Source organism: Eretmochelys imbricata, chromosome 10, assembly GCF_965152235.1.
Source record: "Eretmochelys imbricata isolate rEreImb1 chromosome 10, rEreImb1.hap1, whole genome shotgun sequence".
Lineage (NCBI taxonomy): Eukaryota > Metazoa > Chordata > Testudines > Cheloniidae > Eretmochelys > Eretmochelys imbricata.
Genome location: NC_135581.1, coordinates 85,312,066 through 85,331,871, shown reverse-complemented (window position 1 = coordinate 85,331,871; position 19,806 = coordinate 85,312,066). Strand labels below are relative to the sequence as shown.

Genomic DNA, 19,806 nt, shown 5'->3' with positions numbered 1-19,806 from the left:
GTTTTAGTTATTTTTAAACAGCATTATCTTTTAGTCAATAATTCTATTTGGATTAAGCTTTAACTCGTAGGATAATACTGGGGAGAATTGCTCAGGTGAGCAACTACAAAGAACTTGCTCTTTTCAGGGAGACAATGAGCACATGTTATTCTACTACCTGTATCTCCTCCCGGGAGAGTTGGGTATTATTCTGCACAAATCCTGAGGGTTCATCCCAACGTCCCTCTCTGGTTCGCAGGTTATGGTAATAATAATAGCCTCCTTTCACCCAGTGCTTCACCCACTCACTGCCATTGTCCCCTATGAGCAGAAATTGAAGTACAGGAACTGAAGGTGAAGCACAGCCTCCCAGCACACAGATAACATTCTTTAAGCAATCATCAGTACAACTGCTTTTAACTATCTGTTCACTGCAGCTAGAAAAGCAGATGTCATTCCCCCAAGACCTTACTGAGCTACCTACCATAACATGCTCCTGAAGTAGAGAACATGCTACTAAAGATTTAAGTAAAAGTATATTTTCTAAATGTTAAAAAGAAGTCCCCCATCCCCTCCACACAACCTTAGACTCCATTCCAGACAGATTTTTTTCCTGGCCTCTGCTTTCCACACCACCATCACAGATTCATCTGCTTTCTTCTTGCTAGTTTACCATTTAAAATTCAGTTGTACAACCCCCACAGTTCACCTGCTGCCATTTTTTCTTTCTTGGCTTCTGCCAGCTCACGCTGGTATGTCTCATCACACTCCGGAGTGACTCCATACAGTCCAACATCAGGTGAGCGCAGGGCACTGAGGGTCTGGCCCACATCACCATGGACCACTGCTTCATTAATGGCCAGAATTCCTAAGGAAACTTAGATAATGCACAAAAGAGTGGGTTACCTTAGAATCATTTAATGTCATTATTGTGATACTATAATATTAGAAATTAAAGTAGACAAGAATAAGAATATATTTTATAAAACATGACGGGTTAAAAAGGAATATCAAGAAAAATGTAAGATGACTACTAAAAGCTGGGGAGGGGAGGGCAGGAGCTTGGAGAAAATAAAATGCTCAGCTACTTTGCCTTCATCGTCAATACAAAGGACGCTAGTGAGTTCACATGATAAATGTTACAGAGAATGAGAGAATATAAAAAAATCAGAATACATAAAATGCAAGAAAAAAATCTCGATAATTTAAAGGTATAGAAGTTAGCAGGGCTCCCACTTGTTTCAGAGAGTTAAAATGGCAAATAAAGGAAACTGGTGAAAAGAATTTAAAAAGGCTTTTGATAAAGTCTATAACACCACGCCATCAAAGAAACTTAAAACCACAAGGAGAGAGAGAAAATTCTGTCAGGAACTGAAAAAATAGTTGAGATAGGAAACAAAGAGCAGGAATCAACCATGGTTTCTGGAGACAGAAAGGAAGTGAATAGTGAGGTGCCCATGAACTAGTGGTAGGCCTACTGTTCAAGATTCTTTTAGGGTATCTGAAAGCTGTGGTGAATAGCACAGGTGAAAAATGCTAATGTACAAAATTATTTAGGTTAGTAAAAATCAGTGCAAATTTGAGGAACTCCAAAAGCATCTAATAAAACTGGGTGACTGGGCAAAATAATGGCAGATTATATTTACCATAGACAAATACAATGTAATATGAACCGGATTAAATCATTTAAATTGTGCGTGCATGCACAAATACACAGATGAGTAATGAATTGGTTGCAACCTCAGGAAAAAAATTTAGGCATTATTGAGTGCATTTTGGTGAAGACACTTGCCCACTGTGCTGCAGTGGTAAAATAATACCAAATTGGATGCTTGGATGTATTCAGAAGGTAACATAATAACGTGGAAAAAATAACACCGTTAAAATAAGTTAACAGTCTGGCCTCACCTTGAATATTGCCTTATGCACATGGATTCCACCTGAAACACTCCTCCAGAGCACTCCACGCAGTGACAGTTTTATGTCTGAACCATCTTGTAGAAAGTCTGAGGACGCCTGATGATGAAGATTAATATAAACACTTAATATGCAACTTACATTTCTGTGCTTCCTCTGTGTCCCTGTTGGATCGATGAATCCCATCCTGAATTTCATCCAGCCACAGCACAGCTGTCTCATCCCGAGTGTCCTAAAGAAAAAATGGGAAAAAGCTCATCTCCTGCTGTGCATCTAAGATAACTGTGCCTAGTGAAGTAAATTGCGCACATATCAAGTGTTCACACATTAAGTTTCAGCCACAGAGGAAAAAAAGCCACATTCCTCTCCAGATACTCTGCATTTGACTACAGCACAAGAATTAAAACTTCATGTGTTCCTGTGACCAGCAGAGGCTGCTACAGCCATAACTCAAGCAGGTTCTTCTGTTCTTCTCCCATCATCTCATTTCAAAAATAAACTTGCTGAGGAAGGGGGAGCAACTGATAGATTCTAATATTGTGCATAGCTCTAATAAGCAGAGATCAGGGACACGAGAGCAAAAGGCCACTGAATTAGCACCAAGTAGCCTAAAGCCACTCAGAGGATATTGTTTCCCTGATAGTATGGGAAGAAGACTCTAGCCCAGCGTGGAGGGCCACATCTAGGTATGGAAATTGTATGGCAGGCCATGAATGCTCACAAAATTGGGGGCTGGGGTGCAGGACAGGGTGAGGACTCTGGCTGGGGGTGCGGGCTCTGGGCTGGGGCCACAAATGAGTTCAGGGTGCAGGAGAGGGCTCTGGGCTGGGGATGAGGGGTTGGGGGTGCAGGAAGGTGCTCCGGGCTGGGACCAAGGGGTTAGGAAGGCAGGAGAGGGATCAGGGCTGGGGCAGGGGTGCGTAAGGGGGTCAGGGGTGTAGGCTCCGGGTGGCGCTTACTTCAAGCAGCAGCATGTCTCCTCTCCAGCTCCTATGCAGGGGCGCAGCCAGGCAGCTCTGCACGCTGCCCTGTCCGCAGGCACCACCCCTGCATCTCCCACTGGCCATGGTTCCCAGCCAATGGGAGCTGCCGGGATGGCGCTTGGTGTAGGGGCAGCGCACTGAGCCCCCTGGCTGCCCCTATGCGTAGGAGCCGGACGGGGGATACGCTGCTGCTTCCGGGAGGCGTGTGGAGCCATGGCACACGCGGAGTGGGGCAAGCCCGACCCCACTCCCTGGCTGGAGCACTGGAGCAGGGCAAGCCCCCAACCCCACTCGCTGGCGGGAGCTCGAGGACCGGATTAAAACGTCTGAAGGGCCAGATACAGCCCCCAGATTGTAGTTTGCCCACCCCTGCCCTAGCCTATGTACAAAGAGGCTACAGAACATGTGAAAAAAGAGTTCTTAAACATGATTCAAAGTTGGTTTCTCCCCATCCACATTCCGAGGCCAAAAAGTGTTAGAATAGTCTTTGGCTGGAAGTGCTTTAAACAGACTTTAAACTAAGCGTGGGAACCCTGTTTAACAGGCCATTGTATATAGGGCCTTCGTCACACACACTAAACTGCTCTGGTTGGACTTTGAACAAAACTATTCAGCTGTGTTTATGTGCAGGAGACTGAGATGAGGGAAAAGGGGTAGAAGTTTAACAAAGACCCAAAACATATGCATGAAGAACAAATGACCTTGCAGCTGCCAAGTATAGTCTCTCTCCACCCACCATTTGCTTCCTGTTGCTAATTACTAAAAACAGAAACCACCTCCCTCAGCCCTCACTGTACAAAGAGAATACAGGAAACACTCAACTCCAGCACAAAGTGCACCACTGCCATACAACATAAAGAGCCACTCTATAGCTGGAAACAGGGGTTTTGAGGGTCAATTCCAAAAGAGGCATTTCCTAATATATCCTCTGAATTTGCCCTATTAAAATAGTTTAATTCAATAGCTTTGAGACAGGTCACAACAATGACCTGGATATCTGTCCCTTTCACTCAAGAGAGCAACATGTCCAAAACAGGCAGCTTTCTTCTAAAAGTCAAACTGATCCCAGGAGAATGGCAGAGGGGAGAAACTGTCCAAGTGGAGGGGGGAAGAGGGCTTTTCTAGTCCACTTTGATAAAGGTAACTTTGCACACTCCAATCTCTGCTAGTAAAAGTCAATCCACAGAATGTCAGGATGATTAGGATGGCTTTGGAAACCCCCCCCCACATTTAGCATTGCAGGGCTTCAGCAATAGTAAGGAATAGTAAGGAAACTGTTACTCTTTCTTCTCTATGAAAAAAAGACCTTGCTTTTGACTTCTCTAAAAACTTCCACATGTACTGTTGCCTGGAAAATGTCACCATACAGTAGCCCACCATCCAAGGAGAAACTAAGTGACTAAGTTAGAAGGAGTTAGAAGTGACTAAGGAGAAACTAAGTGACAATCGTACAGTCAGTCCAAGATAACACACATTTACTAGCCAGTACTAGTCAGGTTGAAGATTTTCACTATTTTCCTTCTATACTGTAGTCTAATATCTCAATTTCTAAAATTACTCCAAGTGCAGCTGGGAGGGGCCCTGAAGCTGAGTTAATGTCCAAAAAAGGCAATTTCACCCCAACTGCAGTTACCAGCCCAGCCTGGCACAAGCTGCCAGCACACTAAAAGGAGCTCATTATTTCACACTGACTCAGCAAAAGGAAATGATTCAACCCCAGATCAGTTCCTGAGAGATTTTAACCCTTTCAGGGCCCTCATTTGCATTAGTAATTTGTGCAATTATCAGTCATCTGCATTTCAGAAGTTTACATTTACATGGAACCATTAGTGACCTCAAAATAGGTCTTAGTCTCATAAACCAAATTCCTGCCTAGAAAAATCAGTGATGGATTCTGAGATAAGCTGTATGAAACTCTCCTCCTCAAGTTACCAAAGGCAGAGAAATCTAGCATCCCCTTCTCCAGGGAGAAGAGGAAAAGGCAAGGTCAGTTTCTGACTCCAAACTACCCAAAGCAGGCACACACCAACAAGAATCATGCCCCCTACCCTTTCCCCAGCTAAGAAGATGAACCACTTACTTATCTCCCTAACTTCTGCTTGTTATTTAGCTAGTGCTGAAACTCTGCCAGACTCTTTAAAGAAGATTCAGAAGATAAGGTTCCCACTTACAATCTATACCAGACAATCATCAGAGCAGGGAAAGGAAGCAAGAGAAGTAAGCGATGATTAGCAGGCAGCTTGTCGGTAGCATATGTTTTGTGTGATCTCTCCTTCCCCAAGTCTCTCAATGAATTGGTTATTCATTGGTCTCTAACATTTATTTTCTGTATTATAGGTGTAAACAGGTGTAAAATATAGCTTTAACTATATTTTACATTAAAAAACTGATATGAAGAGAATGTTAATATTGCAAAGTCAAGCACTTAAAAGTTAGGAAATGCAAAAATGAAGGCTTCCTGTACGAACTTCATTTGATTGATTATGATTCAAGCTTTAATTACATGATCACATGCTATATTTTCCACAGGACCTTTGTCTCATTCAGTGCTCAGAATGGTTATTGCTCAATAAAAGGATAGCTAGTTAATATTTCTTTTTAATCCTTGTCATTTAACATTTGACCACATTCATTATTTACTACATTATATACATGCAAACCCTGCACTCAATATACAATCATCAATTTCCTCATGGGTTTTCTATGGTGCTCTCATTATAGCACACATGCGGCACAGAGGGTATGTCTACAATATAGTTGGGAGAGACCCTCCAAGCAATGTTCCCTCTAATTTTTTCCATCCACGTGCGTAATGAATTTTGTTATGTGCACCAATATTGAGGTAATGTGCGGATGTGCGCCACTAATAGAAACAAAAAACCTAGATATAATATATATTTTTAAAAAGTTACCATAGGGATAATTACTCCAGCCAGGACAGGTTAGGCATTTTAGAATTCACTACTCAATTAATTAAATTTAAGCATAAGAGAGAAATAAAATTATGAAATGCATAGACTAGTTAAACTAAAATAACAGCACTTTGAAAGAATAAAACTACAGAGAATGTATGTGCATTGCAGGAAGTACCAAGTAGTAACACCACCACCACCACAAGTATGTGTTGGGAGGCGAGCATGCGCTGTCTCTTTAAGGCACTCACCAGAAAGCAGCAGCTGCAGCTCTCCTGCTCCTGAACCCTGTCCCCCCTCCCCTGCTCTCCAGAGATGGGGTACATGGAGAGGGGGGAGGCGGACACCCTAACATCAGTGCTTCCCCTTCCCCCGCCCCTCTGCACAGCAAGCAGGAGGGTCCCGGGAGCGGGTCAGACCAACCACCTCAGCTCAGACCCAGGGAGTAGGATGGGTTTGAGTGGCTAGCCCAAGCCTCTGCCAGCGTCACAATGTCCACACAGCTATTTTTAGTGTGCTAGCATGAGTCCTGCTAACACGAATCTGTCTACCTGGGCTGGAAGGCTCAGTCCCAGCTGCAGTGTAGACACAGCAGGGAGATTAAGTCCCAAATTGTTAATTGCCCACAACATTTGGGTGCCCAACCTGAGACCCCTCTAGAATCCGATTTTTTCAGAATACTGAGCACTTTATATGCTCACAGTACAGTTCCCACTGATTTCACTTACAGTTGAGTGCTCAGCACTTTTGCAAATCAGACCCCAGGTCTCTCAGTTAGGGCAGCCAATAAATGAGGAACACACGTTGGCGACCACCTGTCAAAAGTTTGGTTTAAGTGACTTGTCCAGCATCACAAAGGAACTTTGTGTTAGAGGCAGGGATATAATCCAGTTCTTCAGCATGGCATTCAACTGCCTTAACCAAGAGACCATTCTTTCTCTTCCTGCAGCTCCCTGCCTCATTCACTACATACCTTCCATCTTTTGGAACAAATGAACCAGGGTCCTACAGAAAAATCTCTTTTCCTACAGAACCCTGAGTCACTGTCCATCCTGTGCATAGAATGAGGCACAGGTCCTGTGGGGAAAAAAAATAGTATGTGATCACGAAATTAAAGGCTGTATGATAATGCATATACACAAGGAGGCCAAATTAAGGTTGCACTGACAACCTAAATTATGTTATTTTTTAGTTTTGATTGCTTGACTTTTCAACTTTAATGCTCTTTTAATGAAATATCATCCTATAAAAAACGTCAACAGGGAAATATTGTGTAGGAGTAGAGAGGTTATATTACCCCTGTGGCATTGGTGCAACTGCTACTAGACTCTACGCTTCAAGAAAGATGTTGAAAAATTGAACAGGATTCAGAGAAGAGCTAAAAGAATAACTTGTGATCTGGAAAATCTTCCATACAGTGAGAGAGAAAGACAATAATTCAATCTATTATCTTACTAAAGAGAGTGCTAAAAGGTGATTTGATCAGTCTACATGTACCTCACAGGGGAAGATATTTAATACTAGAGGGTTTTTTAATCTAGCAAAGGCAGAACAAGATCCAGTAATGAAATGAAAATTTATAACAGTGAGGGTAATTAACCACTCTTACAATTTACCAGAGGATGTCCATCACTTGGGGGAATTTCAATCAAGACTGGATGTCTCTCTAAAAATTCTTGTTCATGCATAAATTATTGGGCTTGTTGCAGGGATTACTGAGTGAAAATTCCATTGCCTATGTTACATCAGAGCTCTCCCTCTTGGTCTTAAAAATCTATGAATCCATGAAAATTGCAGGTTTTGAGAAGTTATAAATCCAGTGATTTTGGGTCTGTGTATTTGCTGCACACTGAAGGACCTCACTTCTGAAAATTACCCAAAAGCCTCTGTGTGCTCTCAACAAAAGTGCTGCACACTATAGAATCGGTGCTCCAAGAGTCCCAAAATGCATTAGTACAGCCTCTGTTCTATGCACTGAACTGAAGCAACAACAAGAGATGCAATGATCCATTGCAATACAATCATCATGTCTGCAGCGGTTTCCTTGGTTTATGGGGACATCCAGCTTGTGGTTGCAAAACTATTTTTCTTTAGTGTAGAAAAAACCTAAGTGTCAAAATATGATCATCCCCACTGAAGGCCTGACAATTGCTTCACTGACATCAGCACTATTTCTGCCATAATCACACAACAGAATATACTGGACTACAAAAAATTCTGCAGAGACCTGTTTAATAGCACTCACCTGTGCTTTCTCCCTCTTGGCTCGGATCAACGTGTCCTGGTAGTGCTGTGCTACCTTTGGGGTTACCCCTTCCAGTTTTGCTGCAGGGATCTGTAAGGCTTGAAGGGTCTTTCTGGTGTCTCCCTCGTCAAGAGCTTCATTAATAAGCCCAATTGCTAAAATCCCTAGAACAGAAAGAATAAAAGGGACGGTTTCTGGTCAGCAGAAGATCACAAGCCATGTTTTATCATCACTGAATGATCAGAGTCCTTAATAAAGCTGGTGTCAGCTGAGAATTATCATGACATTTGCAACTGAAACTCAGCTTCTCTGGTGAAGACACCTATCTAATTTCTTCACATGTATAGTGCCCAATCAGTGCTCTGGGCACTGTACAAAAACCAAACTGCTCAGTGGCTCAATGAAACCATAAGGAGAGACATAAAGAGCCCTAGGGCATCCAGCATAAGCCCCCTCACATCAGATGATCACCACTCTCCCCCCCCGGATCCTCCCAACACCCAGGAGCAGAGCCACTGCAAAACCAATTCCATCTACTCTATGAACTGCAAACATGTCGATACCACCTTCAACAGTATCAAAGGCAGCTGACAGATCCAATTAAATCAGTATGGGTACTTCATTTGTGTGATGGTTTAAAACCCTAAACAAAAAACCAAAACTTTCTACTTCCAAAAAAATTATGACACTGTTTTGCACGTTAATTTAAAAAGAAAAAAAAAAAAAGGCTGTGTTTCATAAACTGAAAGTTTCTAGGTTTAGGCCTCTCTACAGAGGAATCTCCAGGCTAATTTGGGGGGAAGTCTTAAATAAAATGAAAACAAACATTTAAAGAACTGAAAAATTAGCTTTTCATATTTTATAAAGAAGTTACTCACCTTGTGCAGTAACGATGGTTCTTCGAGACGTGTGTGCCTATGGACGCGCCACTGTAGTGTCCCTGTGGGAGCTCAACTGTAGGTGCACTTGCGTCCCTGTGCTGCTGATCGCAGAACTTTGGTATCAGTGTCCATTAGGCCTGCACACATGCACTGTCCCTCCTCTTGCTACGCCACAAGGCTAGGCCTCGTGTGCGGGCTAACCCCCCTCAATTCCTTCTCTACCACAGAGTCATAGAAAAGAAATCAGAAGCAGAGGTGAGGAGGGTGGACACATCTCGAAGAACCACAAGGTGAGTAACTACGACTACTTCACTGAATAGACTCCCTATTGGTGCTCCACAACCTCCTCCCCTCTACTTCGGAGTTCTTGTCACTGTAGGGGACTCCCGAGCAGTACCCCTTCTGGAGGGCTATGACTTTGGAGTCGGATGGACCATGGAGCCAAAGATGGCATCGGAGATGGAGTCCCCAGTGATTTCAAAGCATTTTGCGAAAGCGTGGACTGATGCCAATGTCGCAGCTCTACAGATTTCTGAAATAAGGACATTCTTGAAGAAAGTGACAGGCTAAGAGATTGACCTTGTGGAGTATGTATGAATAGAGTCTGGAGGAGTCATGTTTCGAACTAGGTAACAACGTCTGATACAATTTGAGAGCCTTTGGGCTGATTTTGCTGAGCCCTTGGATCTTTCCGCAATGGAGTGGAAAATCCTAGTGAACTTCCTGAAAGCCTTTGTCCTGTCCAGGTAGAAGGCCAGTGTTCTCCTGACATCAAGGGTATGTAATATAGCCTCACTGTTATTTTGGCGAGGCTTGGGGTAGAAGATTGGAAGGTGAATCAACTGATTCATGTAAAATGGAGAGGTTACATTAGGGATGAATTTTGGATGCAGCCAAAGCATAATCTTGTCCAGAAAAAATACTGTGGAAGGGGGATGCGCCATCAGAGCCGCCATTTCTCCTATTCTCCTGGCCAAGGTAATTGCTATCAGGAAGGCCATTTTCATTGATAGGTGTGTCAGCAATCAGGTTTCCATGGGTTCAAAGGGGGGCCTAGTCAATCCTTTCAGTACCAGGTTTATGTCCCACATGGAGGTAGGAACTCAAGGTTGAGGGAAGAGGTTTACTATACCATAAAATAATAGAATATCAGGGTTGCAAGGGACCTCAGGAGGTCATCTAGTCCAACCCCCTGCTCAAAGCAGGAACAATACCCAATTAAATCATCCCAGCCAGGGCTTTGTCAAGCCTGACCTTAAAAACCTCTAAGGAAGGAGATTCCACCACCTCCCAAGGTAACCCATTCCAGTGCTTCACCACCCTCCTAGTGAAAAAGTTTTTCCTAATATCCAACCTAAGCCTCCCCCACTGCAACTTGAGACCATTGCTCCTTGTTCTGTCATCTGCTACCACTGAGAACAGTTTAGATCCATCCTCTTTGGAACCCCATTTCAGGTAGTTGAAAGCAGCTATCAAATCCCCCCTCATTCTTCTCTTCCGCAGACTAAATATTCCCAGTTCCCGCAGCCTCTCCTCATAAGTCATGTGTTCCAGTCCCCTAATCATTTTTGTTGCCCTCCTCTGGACGCTTTCCAGTTTTTCCACATCCTTCTTGTAGTGTGGGGCCCAAAACTGGACACAGTACTGCAGATGAGGCCTCATCAATGTCGAATAGAGGGGAACTAATCACATCCCTCGATATGCTGGCAATGCCCCTACGTATACATCCCAAAACACCATTAGCCTTCTTGGCAACAAGGGCACACTGTTGACTCATATCCAGCTTCTTGTCCACTGTAACCCCTAGGTCCTTTTCTGCAGAACTGCTTCCTAGCCATTCTGACCCTAGTCTGTAGGGGTGCATGGGATTCTTCCGTCCTAAGTGCAGGACTCTGCACTTGTCCTTGTTGAACCTCATCAGATTTCTTTTGGCCCAATCCTCCAATTTGTCTAGGTCCCTCTGTATCCTATCCCTACCCTCCAGCGTATCTACCACTCCTCCCAGTTTAGTGTCGTCTGCAAACTTTCTGAGGGTGCAGTCCACGCCATCCTCCAGATCATTAATGAAGATACTGAACAAAACCGGCTCCAGGACCGACCCTTGGGTCACACCATTTGATACCGACTGCCAACTAGACATGGAGCCATTAATCACTACCCGTTGAGCCCAACGAGCTAGCCAGCTTTCTATCCACCTTATAGTCCATTCCTCCAGCCCATACTTCTTTAACTTGCTGGCAAGAATACTGTGGGAGACCATACCAAAAGCTTTGCTAAAGTCAAGGAATAACACATCCACTGCTTTCTCCTCATCCACAGAGCCAGTTATCTCGTCATAGAAGGCAATTAGATTAGTCAGGCATGACTTGCCCTTGGTAAATCCATGCTGACTGTTCCTGATCAATTCTGAAGCACTCTGAGGAGAGCAAAGTGATTCCTTGAGGACCTGCTCCATGATTTTTCCGGGGATTGAGGTGAGACTGACTAGCGTGTAGTTCCTTGGATCCTCCTCCTTTCCTTTTTTAAAGATGGGCACTACATTAGCCTTTTTCCAGTCGTCCAGGACCTCCCCCAATCACCATGAGTTTTCAAAGATAATGGCCAATGGCTCTGCAATCACATCCGCAAACTCCTTTAGCACTCTCGGATGCAGCGCATCCGGCCCCATGGACTTGTGCTCATCCAGCTTTTCTAAATAGTCCCAAATCACTTCTTTCTCCACAGAGGGCTGGTCACCTCCTCCCCATGCTGTGCTGCCCAGTGTAGTAGTCTGGGAGCTGACCTTGTTCGTGAAGACACAGGCAAAAAAAAGCATTGAGTTCATTAGCTTTTTCCACATCCTCTGTCACTAGGTTGCCTCCCTCATTCAGTAAGGGGCTCACACTTTCCTTGACTTTCTTCTTGTTGCTAACATACCTGAAGAAACCCTTCTTGTTACTCTTAACACCTCTTGCTAGCTGCAACTCCGAGTGTGATTTGGCCTTCCTGATTTCATTCCTGCATGCCTGAGCAATATTTTTATACTCCTCCCTGGTCATTTGTCTAATCTTCCACTTCTTGTAAGCTTCTTTTTTGTGTTTAAGATCAGCAAGGATTTCACTGTTAAGCCAAGTTGGTCGCCTGTCATATTTTCTGTTCTTTTTACACATCGGGATGGTTTGTCCCTTTAACCTCAATAAGGATTCTTTAAAATACAGCCAGCTCTCCTGGACTCCTTTCCCCCTCATGTTATTCTCCCAGAGGATCCTGCCCATCAGTTCCCTGAGGGAGTCAAAGTCAGCTTTTCTGAAGTCCAGGGTCTGTATTCTTCTGCTCTCCTTTCTTCCTTGTGTCAGGATCCTGAACTCTACCATCTCATGGTCACTGCCTCCCAGGTTCCCATCCACTTTTGCTTCCCCTACTAATTCTTCCCAGGTTGAGAGCAACAGGTCAAGAAGACACTGCTCCTAGTTGGTTCCTCCAGCACTTGCACCAGGAAATTGTCCCCTACACTTCCCAAAAACTTCTTGGATTGTCTGTGCACTGCTGTATTGCTCTCCCAGCAGATATCAGGGTGATCGAAGTCTCCCATGAGAACCAGGGCCTGCGATCTAGTAACTTCCGTTAGTTGCCAGAAAAAAGCCTCGTCCACCTCATCCCCCTGGTCTGGTGGTCTATAGCAGACTCCCACCACGACATCACCCTTGTTGCTCACACTTTTAAACTTAATCCAGAGACTCTCAGGTTTTTCTGCAGTTTCATACCGGAGCTCTGAGCAGTCATACTGCTCTCTTACATACAATGCAACTCCCCCATCTTTTCTGCCCTGCCTGTCCTTCCTTGAGGAACCTTTTAGTAGTTGGGTGTGACAGCACTGAATACCTTTCTACAGTTTGGTGGAAAGCTGTTATAGCCACTAGATGAGCCCTAAGAGAGCTTAGAGATTGTCCCAACTGTTTTAGGGTCAAAGCATAATCTAGGATATGCGGAAGAGTCGCAGATGTTGGGGAGATTTGTTGTAATGTGCACCAAATCTGAAACCTGCATCATTTCTGCAGGTAAATATGTCGTGTCAAGGACTACTGTGAAGTAGTACCTCCTGTACCTCCCTTGAACAGGAGCTTTCTAGGTGCTGGAACCAAGCAGGAGCCATGTCTTGAGGTGGAGAATCCCCAAGTTGGGATGCAGGGTATGTCCTCTGTTCTGCAAGAGGAGGTGTGGGATGGCCGGGAGAGGGATTGGTTGGCACATTACAAGCTCTGCCAGGTAAGGTTACCAGGTCTGTACAACCAAGCAGGAGCAATCCAAAGGACATGAGCTCCATCCCTTTTTATTTTCAGCATGACCTTTGACAGTAGGGGAAACAGAGGAAAGATGTAGAGAAGGTCCTGGTCCCAGCAGAGGAGGAGAGCTTCACCCAGGGAGTGTTGTCTCATTCCTGCTCTGGAGCAGTAGTGTGGACATTTCTTGTTCAGTGAGTGGCGAAGAGGTCTGTGGATGGTGTTCCCCCATCACCTTAATAGGTTGTGAAGCACTGTCAGTTGTATCTCCCAGTCGTGGTCGTGTGGCAATTTGCGAGTTTTCTGTGCCCGGTAAATAAGCCGCAGACAGTATAACGTCATGGGAGATGCACCAAATTCCATAGCCTCATAGTTTCTGCACATAGGAAGGGCAACCTGGCTCCCCACTGCCAACTGATGTAGTACATACACGCTATGTTGTCTGTTAGGATCTTTGCGTGTGATCCTGTGATCAGAGGGAGGAAAGGGGGGCGCAGGTGTTCCTGACCGCTCTTAGCTTGAGGACATTGACATGAAGGGGTATCTACGCAGGCAACTGTTTGCCTTGTATCGTGAGGCTGTTTAGATGTGCACCCCACCCTATGAGTGATGCACTGGTGGGGAGGAGCAATGATGGTGATGTTTGCAAGAAGGGCACCCCTTTGCAAACATTGGCTGGGTCTTTCCACCAGTCTGAAGAGTTTTTGATTCCGGTGGGTAGTGACAGGGATTTGTCCAGCCTGTTCTTGTTTGTAAACTGAGCTGAACCATATTTGGAGGCATCACATATGAAGCCTGACATGTGATATTAGCACTGTGCATGCTGCCATAGGACCCAAGAGTTGGAGGCAGAGTCTGACTGGTATTTGTGGGCTGTTCTGAATGGTGTCTATTAGCGTGACTAAGGATAGGAACCTGTGTTGAGGTAAGAGGACATTGACCTGTAATGAATCAAGGTCGGCCCCTATGAATTTCAGGCGTTACACTGGAGTGAGGGCTCATTTCTGGGTGTTCATCTGTAGACCCAGTTCCATAAACAAGTGAATTGTAGCTTCAGTGACTTGGTGAGCCTCTCAGCGAGCTCGGGCTTTGAGGAGGCAATCGTCCACGTACAGGTAGATCGTTGAGAACATAAATGAGTGGCCACCACTGAGTGAACCTTGGAAAATACTCTCGGGGTTGATGATAGTCCAAAGGGGTGCACTCTGTATTGGTAGTGGTCACGTCCCAGAGTGAATCTGAGAAATCATCTGTGAGCCAGCAAGACTGAGATATGAAAACAAACATCCTGGAGGCTGAGGGCTGAAAACCAGTCTCCCTGTTCCAGTGCTGAAATGATCGTTGATGAGGTGACCATCTTGAATTTTTGAGCCTTGACAAACTTGTTGAGAGCTCTGAGGTCTGGTATGGGCCTCCAACCTCCCTTCCTTTTGGGTATTAGGAAATAATAGATGCCTTGTAGATGCTGAAGTGGTTCTATGGCTCCTAACTGGAGGAGGTGATCTATCTCTAATCGTAGTAGCGACAAAGAGTCCTGTGGCACCTTAGAGACTAACAGACGTTGTCAAGGTTCCTCCCCTACTCTGAACTCTAGGGTACAGATGTGGGGACCTGCATGAAAACCTCCTAAGCTTACTTTCACCAGCTTAGGTTAAAACTTCCCCAAGGTACAAATTAATTTTATCCTTTGTCCCTGGATCTCCACTGCCACCACCAAACTCTAACTGGGTTTACTGGGAAACGTAGTTTGGACACGTCTTTCCCTCCAAAATCCTCCCAACCCTTGCACCCCACTTCCTGGGGAAGGTTTGGTAAAAATCCTCACCAATTTGCATAGGTGACCACAGACCCAAACCCCTTGGATCTGAGAACAATGAAAAAGCATTCAGTTTTCTTACAAGAAGACTTTTAATAGAAGTAAAGAAATCACCTCTGTAAAATCAGGATGGTAGATACCTTACAGGGTAATTAGATTCAAAACATAGAGAATCCCTCTAGGCAAAACCTTAAGTTACAAAAAAGACACACAGACAGGAATAGTCCTTCTATTCAGCACAGTTCTTTTCTCAGCCATTTAAAGAAACCATAATCTAACACATAAGTAGCTAGATTACTTACTAAAGTTCTAAGACTCCATTCCTGGTCTATCCCCGGCAAAAGCAGCATACAGACAGACACAGACCCTTTGTTTCTCTCCCTCCTCCCAGCTTTTGAAAATATCTTGTCTCCTCATTGATCATTTTGGTCAGGTGCCAGCAAGGTTACCTTTAGCTTCTTAACCCTTTACAGGTGAGAGCATTTTTCCTCTGGCCAGGAGGGATTTTAAAGGGGTTTACCCTTTCCCTTATATTTATGACAGACGTATTGGAGCTTTCATGGGTGAATACCCACTTCGTCAGATTCATGTAGTGGAAATTTCCAAAGGCAGGTATAAATATTCAAGCAAGAATCAGGCTAGGGATAACAAGGTTAGTTCAATAAGGGAGGATGAGGCCCTCTTCTAGTAGTTGAGGTGTGAACACCAAGGGAGAAGAAACTGCTTTTATAGTTGGCAAGCCATTCACAGTCTTTGTTTAATCCTGAGCTGATGGTATCCAATTTGCAAATGAACTGAAGCTCAGCAGTTTCTCTTTGAAGTCCGGTCCTGAAGTTTTTTTTGCTGCAGGATGGCTACCTTTAAATCTGCTATTGTGTGTCCAGGGAGGTTGAAGTGTTCTCCTACAGGTTTTTGTATATTGCCATTCCTAATATCTGATTTGTGTCCATTTATTCTTTTACGTAGGGACTGCCCAGTTTGGCCGATGTACATAGCAGAGGGGCATTTCTGGCACATGATGGCGTAGATTACATTGGTGGACATGCAGGTGAATGAACCAGTGATGGTGTGACTGATCAGGTTAGGTCCTGTGATGGTGTCGCTGGTGTAGATATGTGGGCAGAGTTGGCATCGAGGTTTGTTGCATGGATTGGTTCCTGAGTTAGAATTACTATGGTGCGGTGTGTAGTTGCTGGTGAGAATATGCTTCAGGTTGGCAGGTTGTCTGTGGGTGAGGACTGGCCTGCCTCCCAAGGCTTGTGAAAGTGCGGGATCATTGTCCAGGGTGGGTTGTAGATCACTGATGATGCGTTGGAGAGGTTTTAGCTGAGGACTGTATGTGATGGCCAGTGGAATTCTGTTGGTTTCTTTCTTGGGCTTGTCTTGCAACAGGAGGCTTCTGGGTACACATCTGGCTCTGTTAATCTGTTTCCTTATTTCCTCGTGTGGGTATCAGTTTTGAGAATGCTTGGTGAAGATCTTGTAGGTGTTGGTCTCTGCCTGAGGGGTTGGAGCAAATGTGATTGTACCTCACAATACCCACACGAGGAAATAAGGAAACAGAGCCAGACGTGTACCCAGAAGCCTCCTGCTGCAAGACAAGCCCAAGAAAGAAACCAGCAGCACTCCACTGGCCATCACAATTGAGTTGGGTGGTGGGAGGGAAAGGAAGAAATCAGATTCCTTGGTGGGGACATGGCATTATTTGTTTGCTCGCTTGCAGGTTGGTGCCACTGATGCTGGGGTTTACCACATTGACTTTGCCAGGTCTAAAATGGCCTTATTAAATCATGAGAGTGATCTTCGAAGAGGACGAAGAGTGGAGGATGTCAAGAAGTTGATGGTGGGTATCCTTGACTTCCTCCAATGGTATCTGGAGGGTGTCTGCCACCCTCGTTGCCAGTTCCTGGAAGAGACGGAAGTCATCTGCCAAAGACGGTGGAGGAGGCATGACCGCTTTATCCAAAGAGGAGGATATAATCCTCGGTGTAACTTTCCCCTCAGTACCAGTTTCCTGTTCCTCCCTGACTTGGGGCAGTTCTGAAAACTTGGATGCTGCAGCTGAGGGGATGTGCCTCGAGAGTTCCCAGGTGAGGCTCAAAGCAGGAGAGGCTTGCTGGTAGTGTGCCACCCAAGGGTCCTAACATGGCCATTGGGATGGTGGGCGCCAATGCGTGGCCGTACCAAGATGGTGCCATCTGTGGGTGTATCTTTGGGCTTTGTTGGTAATAAGCACCACATAGAGCTTGGGAGGAGTATGGAGACACTAATTCCTCTGGCTCATTGTCTGAATCCTTGCTAGAGAGCGGAGGGGCATGGAATGGCAGCGGAGATACTTCCTGTGCTTGGCAGAGGCTCAGTATCAACAGGTGGGAACTCCAGTGCATCCAGCAGGCAGAGGTCTCTGGGATTCCACCAGTACCAACAGTCCCAATGGCTGTGGGGAAGACTCATATTTGCCAGGTGACTCATAGTGTGGGTCCAGAGAGCGGCCTCCATGAAGATCAACTTCTGTCTGCGCTCTCTATCCTTACAAAACTGGGGCCTTAGTTGCTGGCAAAATCCACACTTTTGTTGAATGAGGACTTCCCCAAGGCAAGGAATGCACTTGGAGTGCTTATCTGTTACAGGGATTTCCTCTTTGCAAAAGAAGCACTTCTTGAAGCTCAGTGAGCTGGGCATACCCTGCTGGGGGAAAGGTTCCCAACAAGGGAAGAGGCAGAAAAGAAATTAGTCTCTTTTTTTTATTTTTTTTTTTCATTTTTTTCTTTTTTTTATTTTTTAAAGGCAAAATAAGAAAAGAAGAAACTACAACTAGAACTACAACCATGAACTAGGAAGCTATCTAACTATAGAAATGTAGATTAAAGTAATGGTCTTAATGGACTGTGAACAGCTCCGTAGATTGGAGAGGGGGCAGGGGCAGCTGAGAATAAACTGAGGGCAGTTAGCCCACGTGGGCTAGATAGCCTCGTGGCGCTGCACAAGGAGAGACAGTGCATGTGCGGGCCTAACGGACACTGCTACCGAAGTTCTCTGATCATCAGTGCAGGGACGGTAGCACCCCTACAGTGGAGCACCCATACGGACACTACTCGAAGAAAAAATACTTTTTGCTGGACCATGCACAGTATTATTATTATAATTATTATTTATTGGTATTTCTGTAGCGCCGAGGAACCCTAGTCATGAATCAGGAGACCACTGTGCTAGGCACTGTACAAACACAGAAGTATGGTCCCTGCCCCAAAGAGCTCACAGTATGAAATTTCCTCTAAGTTAAAAGTTATACTAGTTACAGGACTATAGAAAGATATATGCAATATTGATGTTTGTTATGCAGATACAACCATTTACTGGTTTCTGGCTTGAATAAACTTTTTTTAAAACTTTATTTTTGTTTAACTGTACAAAAGTGGATTTCATGCGATCAGCAGAAACCATCTTCTACAAATGGTTGAAACATAGGGGAAAGAAGAGGTCTTTAGAGGAAATGGGAGTTGGGAAACGACTGTGGAGTTTATGACACAGGACAATGGATCTAAGGACCATGTCTCTCTTTCTGCATATCTAGAAAGGGTGGGAGTTAATGATGGGGGGGAAGAATCAGTAGTAGGGTATCAACATAAGAAGCAGAATAACTTGAGGTACGGCCCAAACAGTCAAACAAAAAAAGAGTCTCATACAATTACATCACATAAAGGTAGACAACTAAATATTGACTAATTTTATAAGTGCTTGTATACAAATTCTGTAAGTCTAATTACTAAGATGGGTGAACTTGAGTGCCTGATATTAAATGAGGATATTGATATAAGAGGCATCACAGGAATTTGGTGGAATGAAGATAATCAATGGGATATGGTAACACCAGGGTGCAAAATATACAGGAATCATGGAGTAGGTCATGCTGGTGCGGGAGTGGCACTGTATGTGAAAGAAACCATAGAGTCAAATATATTAAAAATCTTAAATGAATCAAACTGTACCACAGAATCCCTATGGATCCATGCTTGAACTCCATGCTTGAGTATAACAATACAAATGTACTACTGATCACCTGACCAGGAGGGTGATTGTGAAATGCTCAGGTTGATTAGAGAGGCTACAAATATAGAAAACCCAATAACAACAGGAAATTTCAACTACCCCCATATTGACTGGGTACATGTTACCTCAGAACAGGATGCAGAGATAAAATTTCTAGACACCATTAATGACTGCTTCTTGGAGCTGCTAATCCTGGAATCCACAAGGGAAGACACAATTCTTGATTTAGTCCAAAGTGGAGCACAGGATTTGGTCCAAGAGATGGCTGTAGCTGAACCACTCAGTAATAGTGACCATAATGTAATTAAATCTAACATCCTTATAGGAGAGAAAATACCAAAGAAACCCACCACAGTAGCATTTAATTTCATAAAGGAGAACTACACAAAAATGAGGAACTAGTTAAATGGAAATTAAAAGGTATAGTCTCAAGAGTGAAATGCCTGCAAGCTGCACAGAAACTTTTTTAAAACACCATAAGAAAGGCTCAAGCAAAATGTATACCCCAAATAAAAAAAGGAAGGAAGAGGGCCAAAAACTGCCACTGTAGCTAAACAACAGAATAAAAGAGGCAGTCAGAGACAAAAAGACATCTTCTAAAAATTGGAAGTCAAATCCTAGTGAAGAAGATATTAAGGAGCATAAATTTTGGCAAGTCAATTGTAAAAGCACAATTAGGCAGGCCAAAAAAGAATTTGAAAAGCAACTAGCAAAAGGCACAAAAACTGGAATTTTTTTTGTTGTAAGTACATCAGAAGCAGGAA

At 44.3% G+C, this 19,806-nt stretch overlaps 1 protein-coding gene across 1 annotated transcript in view; it reads right to left on the bottom strand.

Moving 5' to 3' along the window:
• The window catches only part of IQGAP1 (IQ motif containing GTPase activating protein 1), a 183,118-nt gene that overhangs the window by 70,030 nt on the left and 93,282 nt on the right, over nt 1-19,806 (bottom strand). The window contains exons 15-18 of the mRNA XM_077829238.1: nt 8,037-8,200; nt 2,038-2,128; nt 689-856; nt 158-300 (exon numbers count right to left, since the gene is read on the bottom strand). Coding sequence (XP_077685364.1) covers nt 158-300; nt 689-856; nt 2,038-2,128; nt 8,037-8,200 — 566 coding nt within the window. The remainder of the gene's footprint in view (nt 1-157; nt 301-688; nt 857-2,037; nt 2,129-8,036; nt 8,201-19,806) is intronic.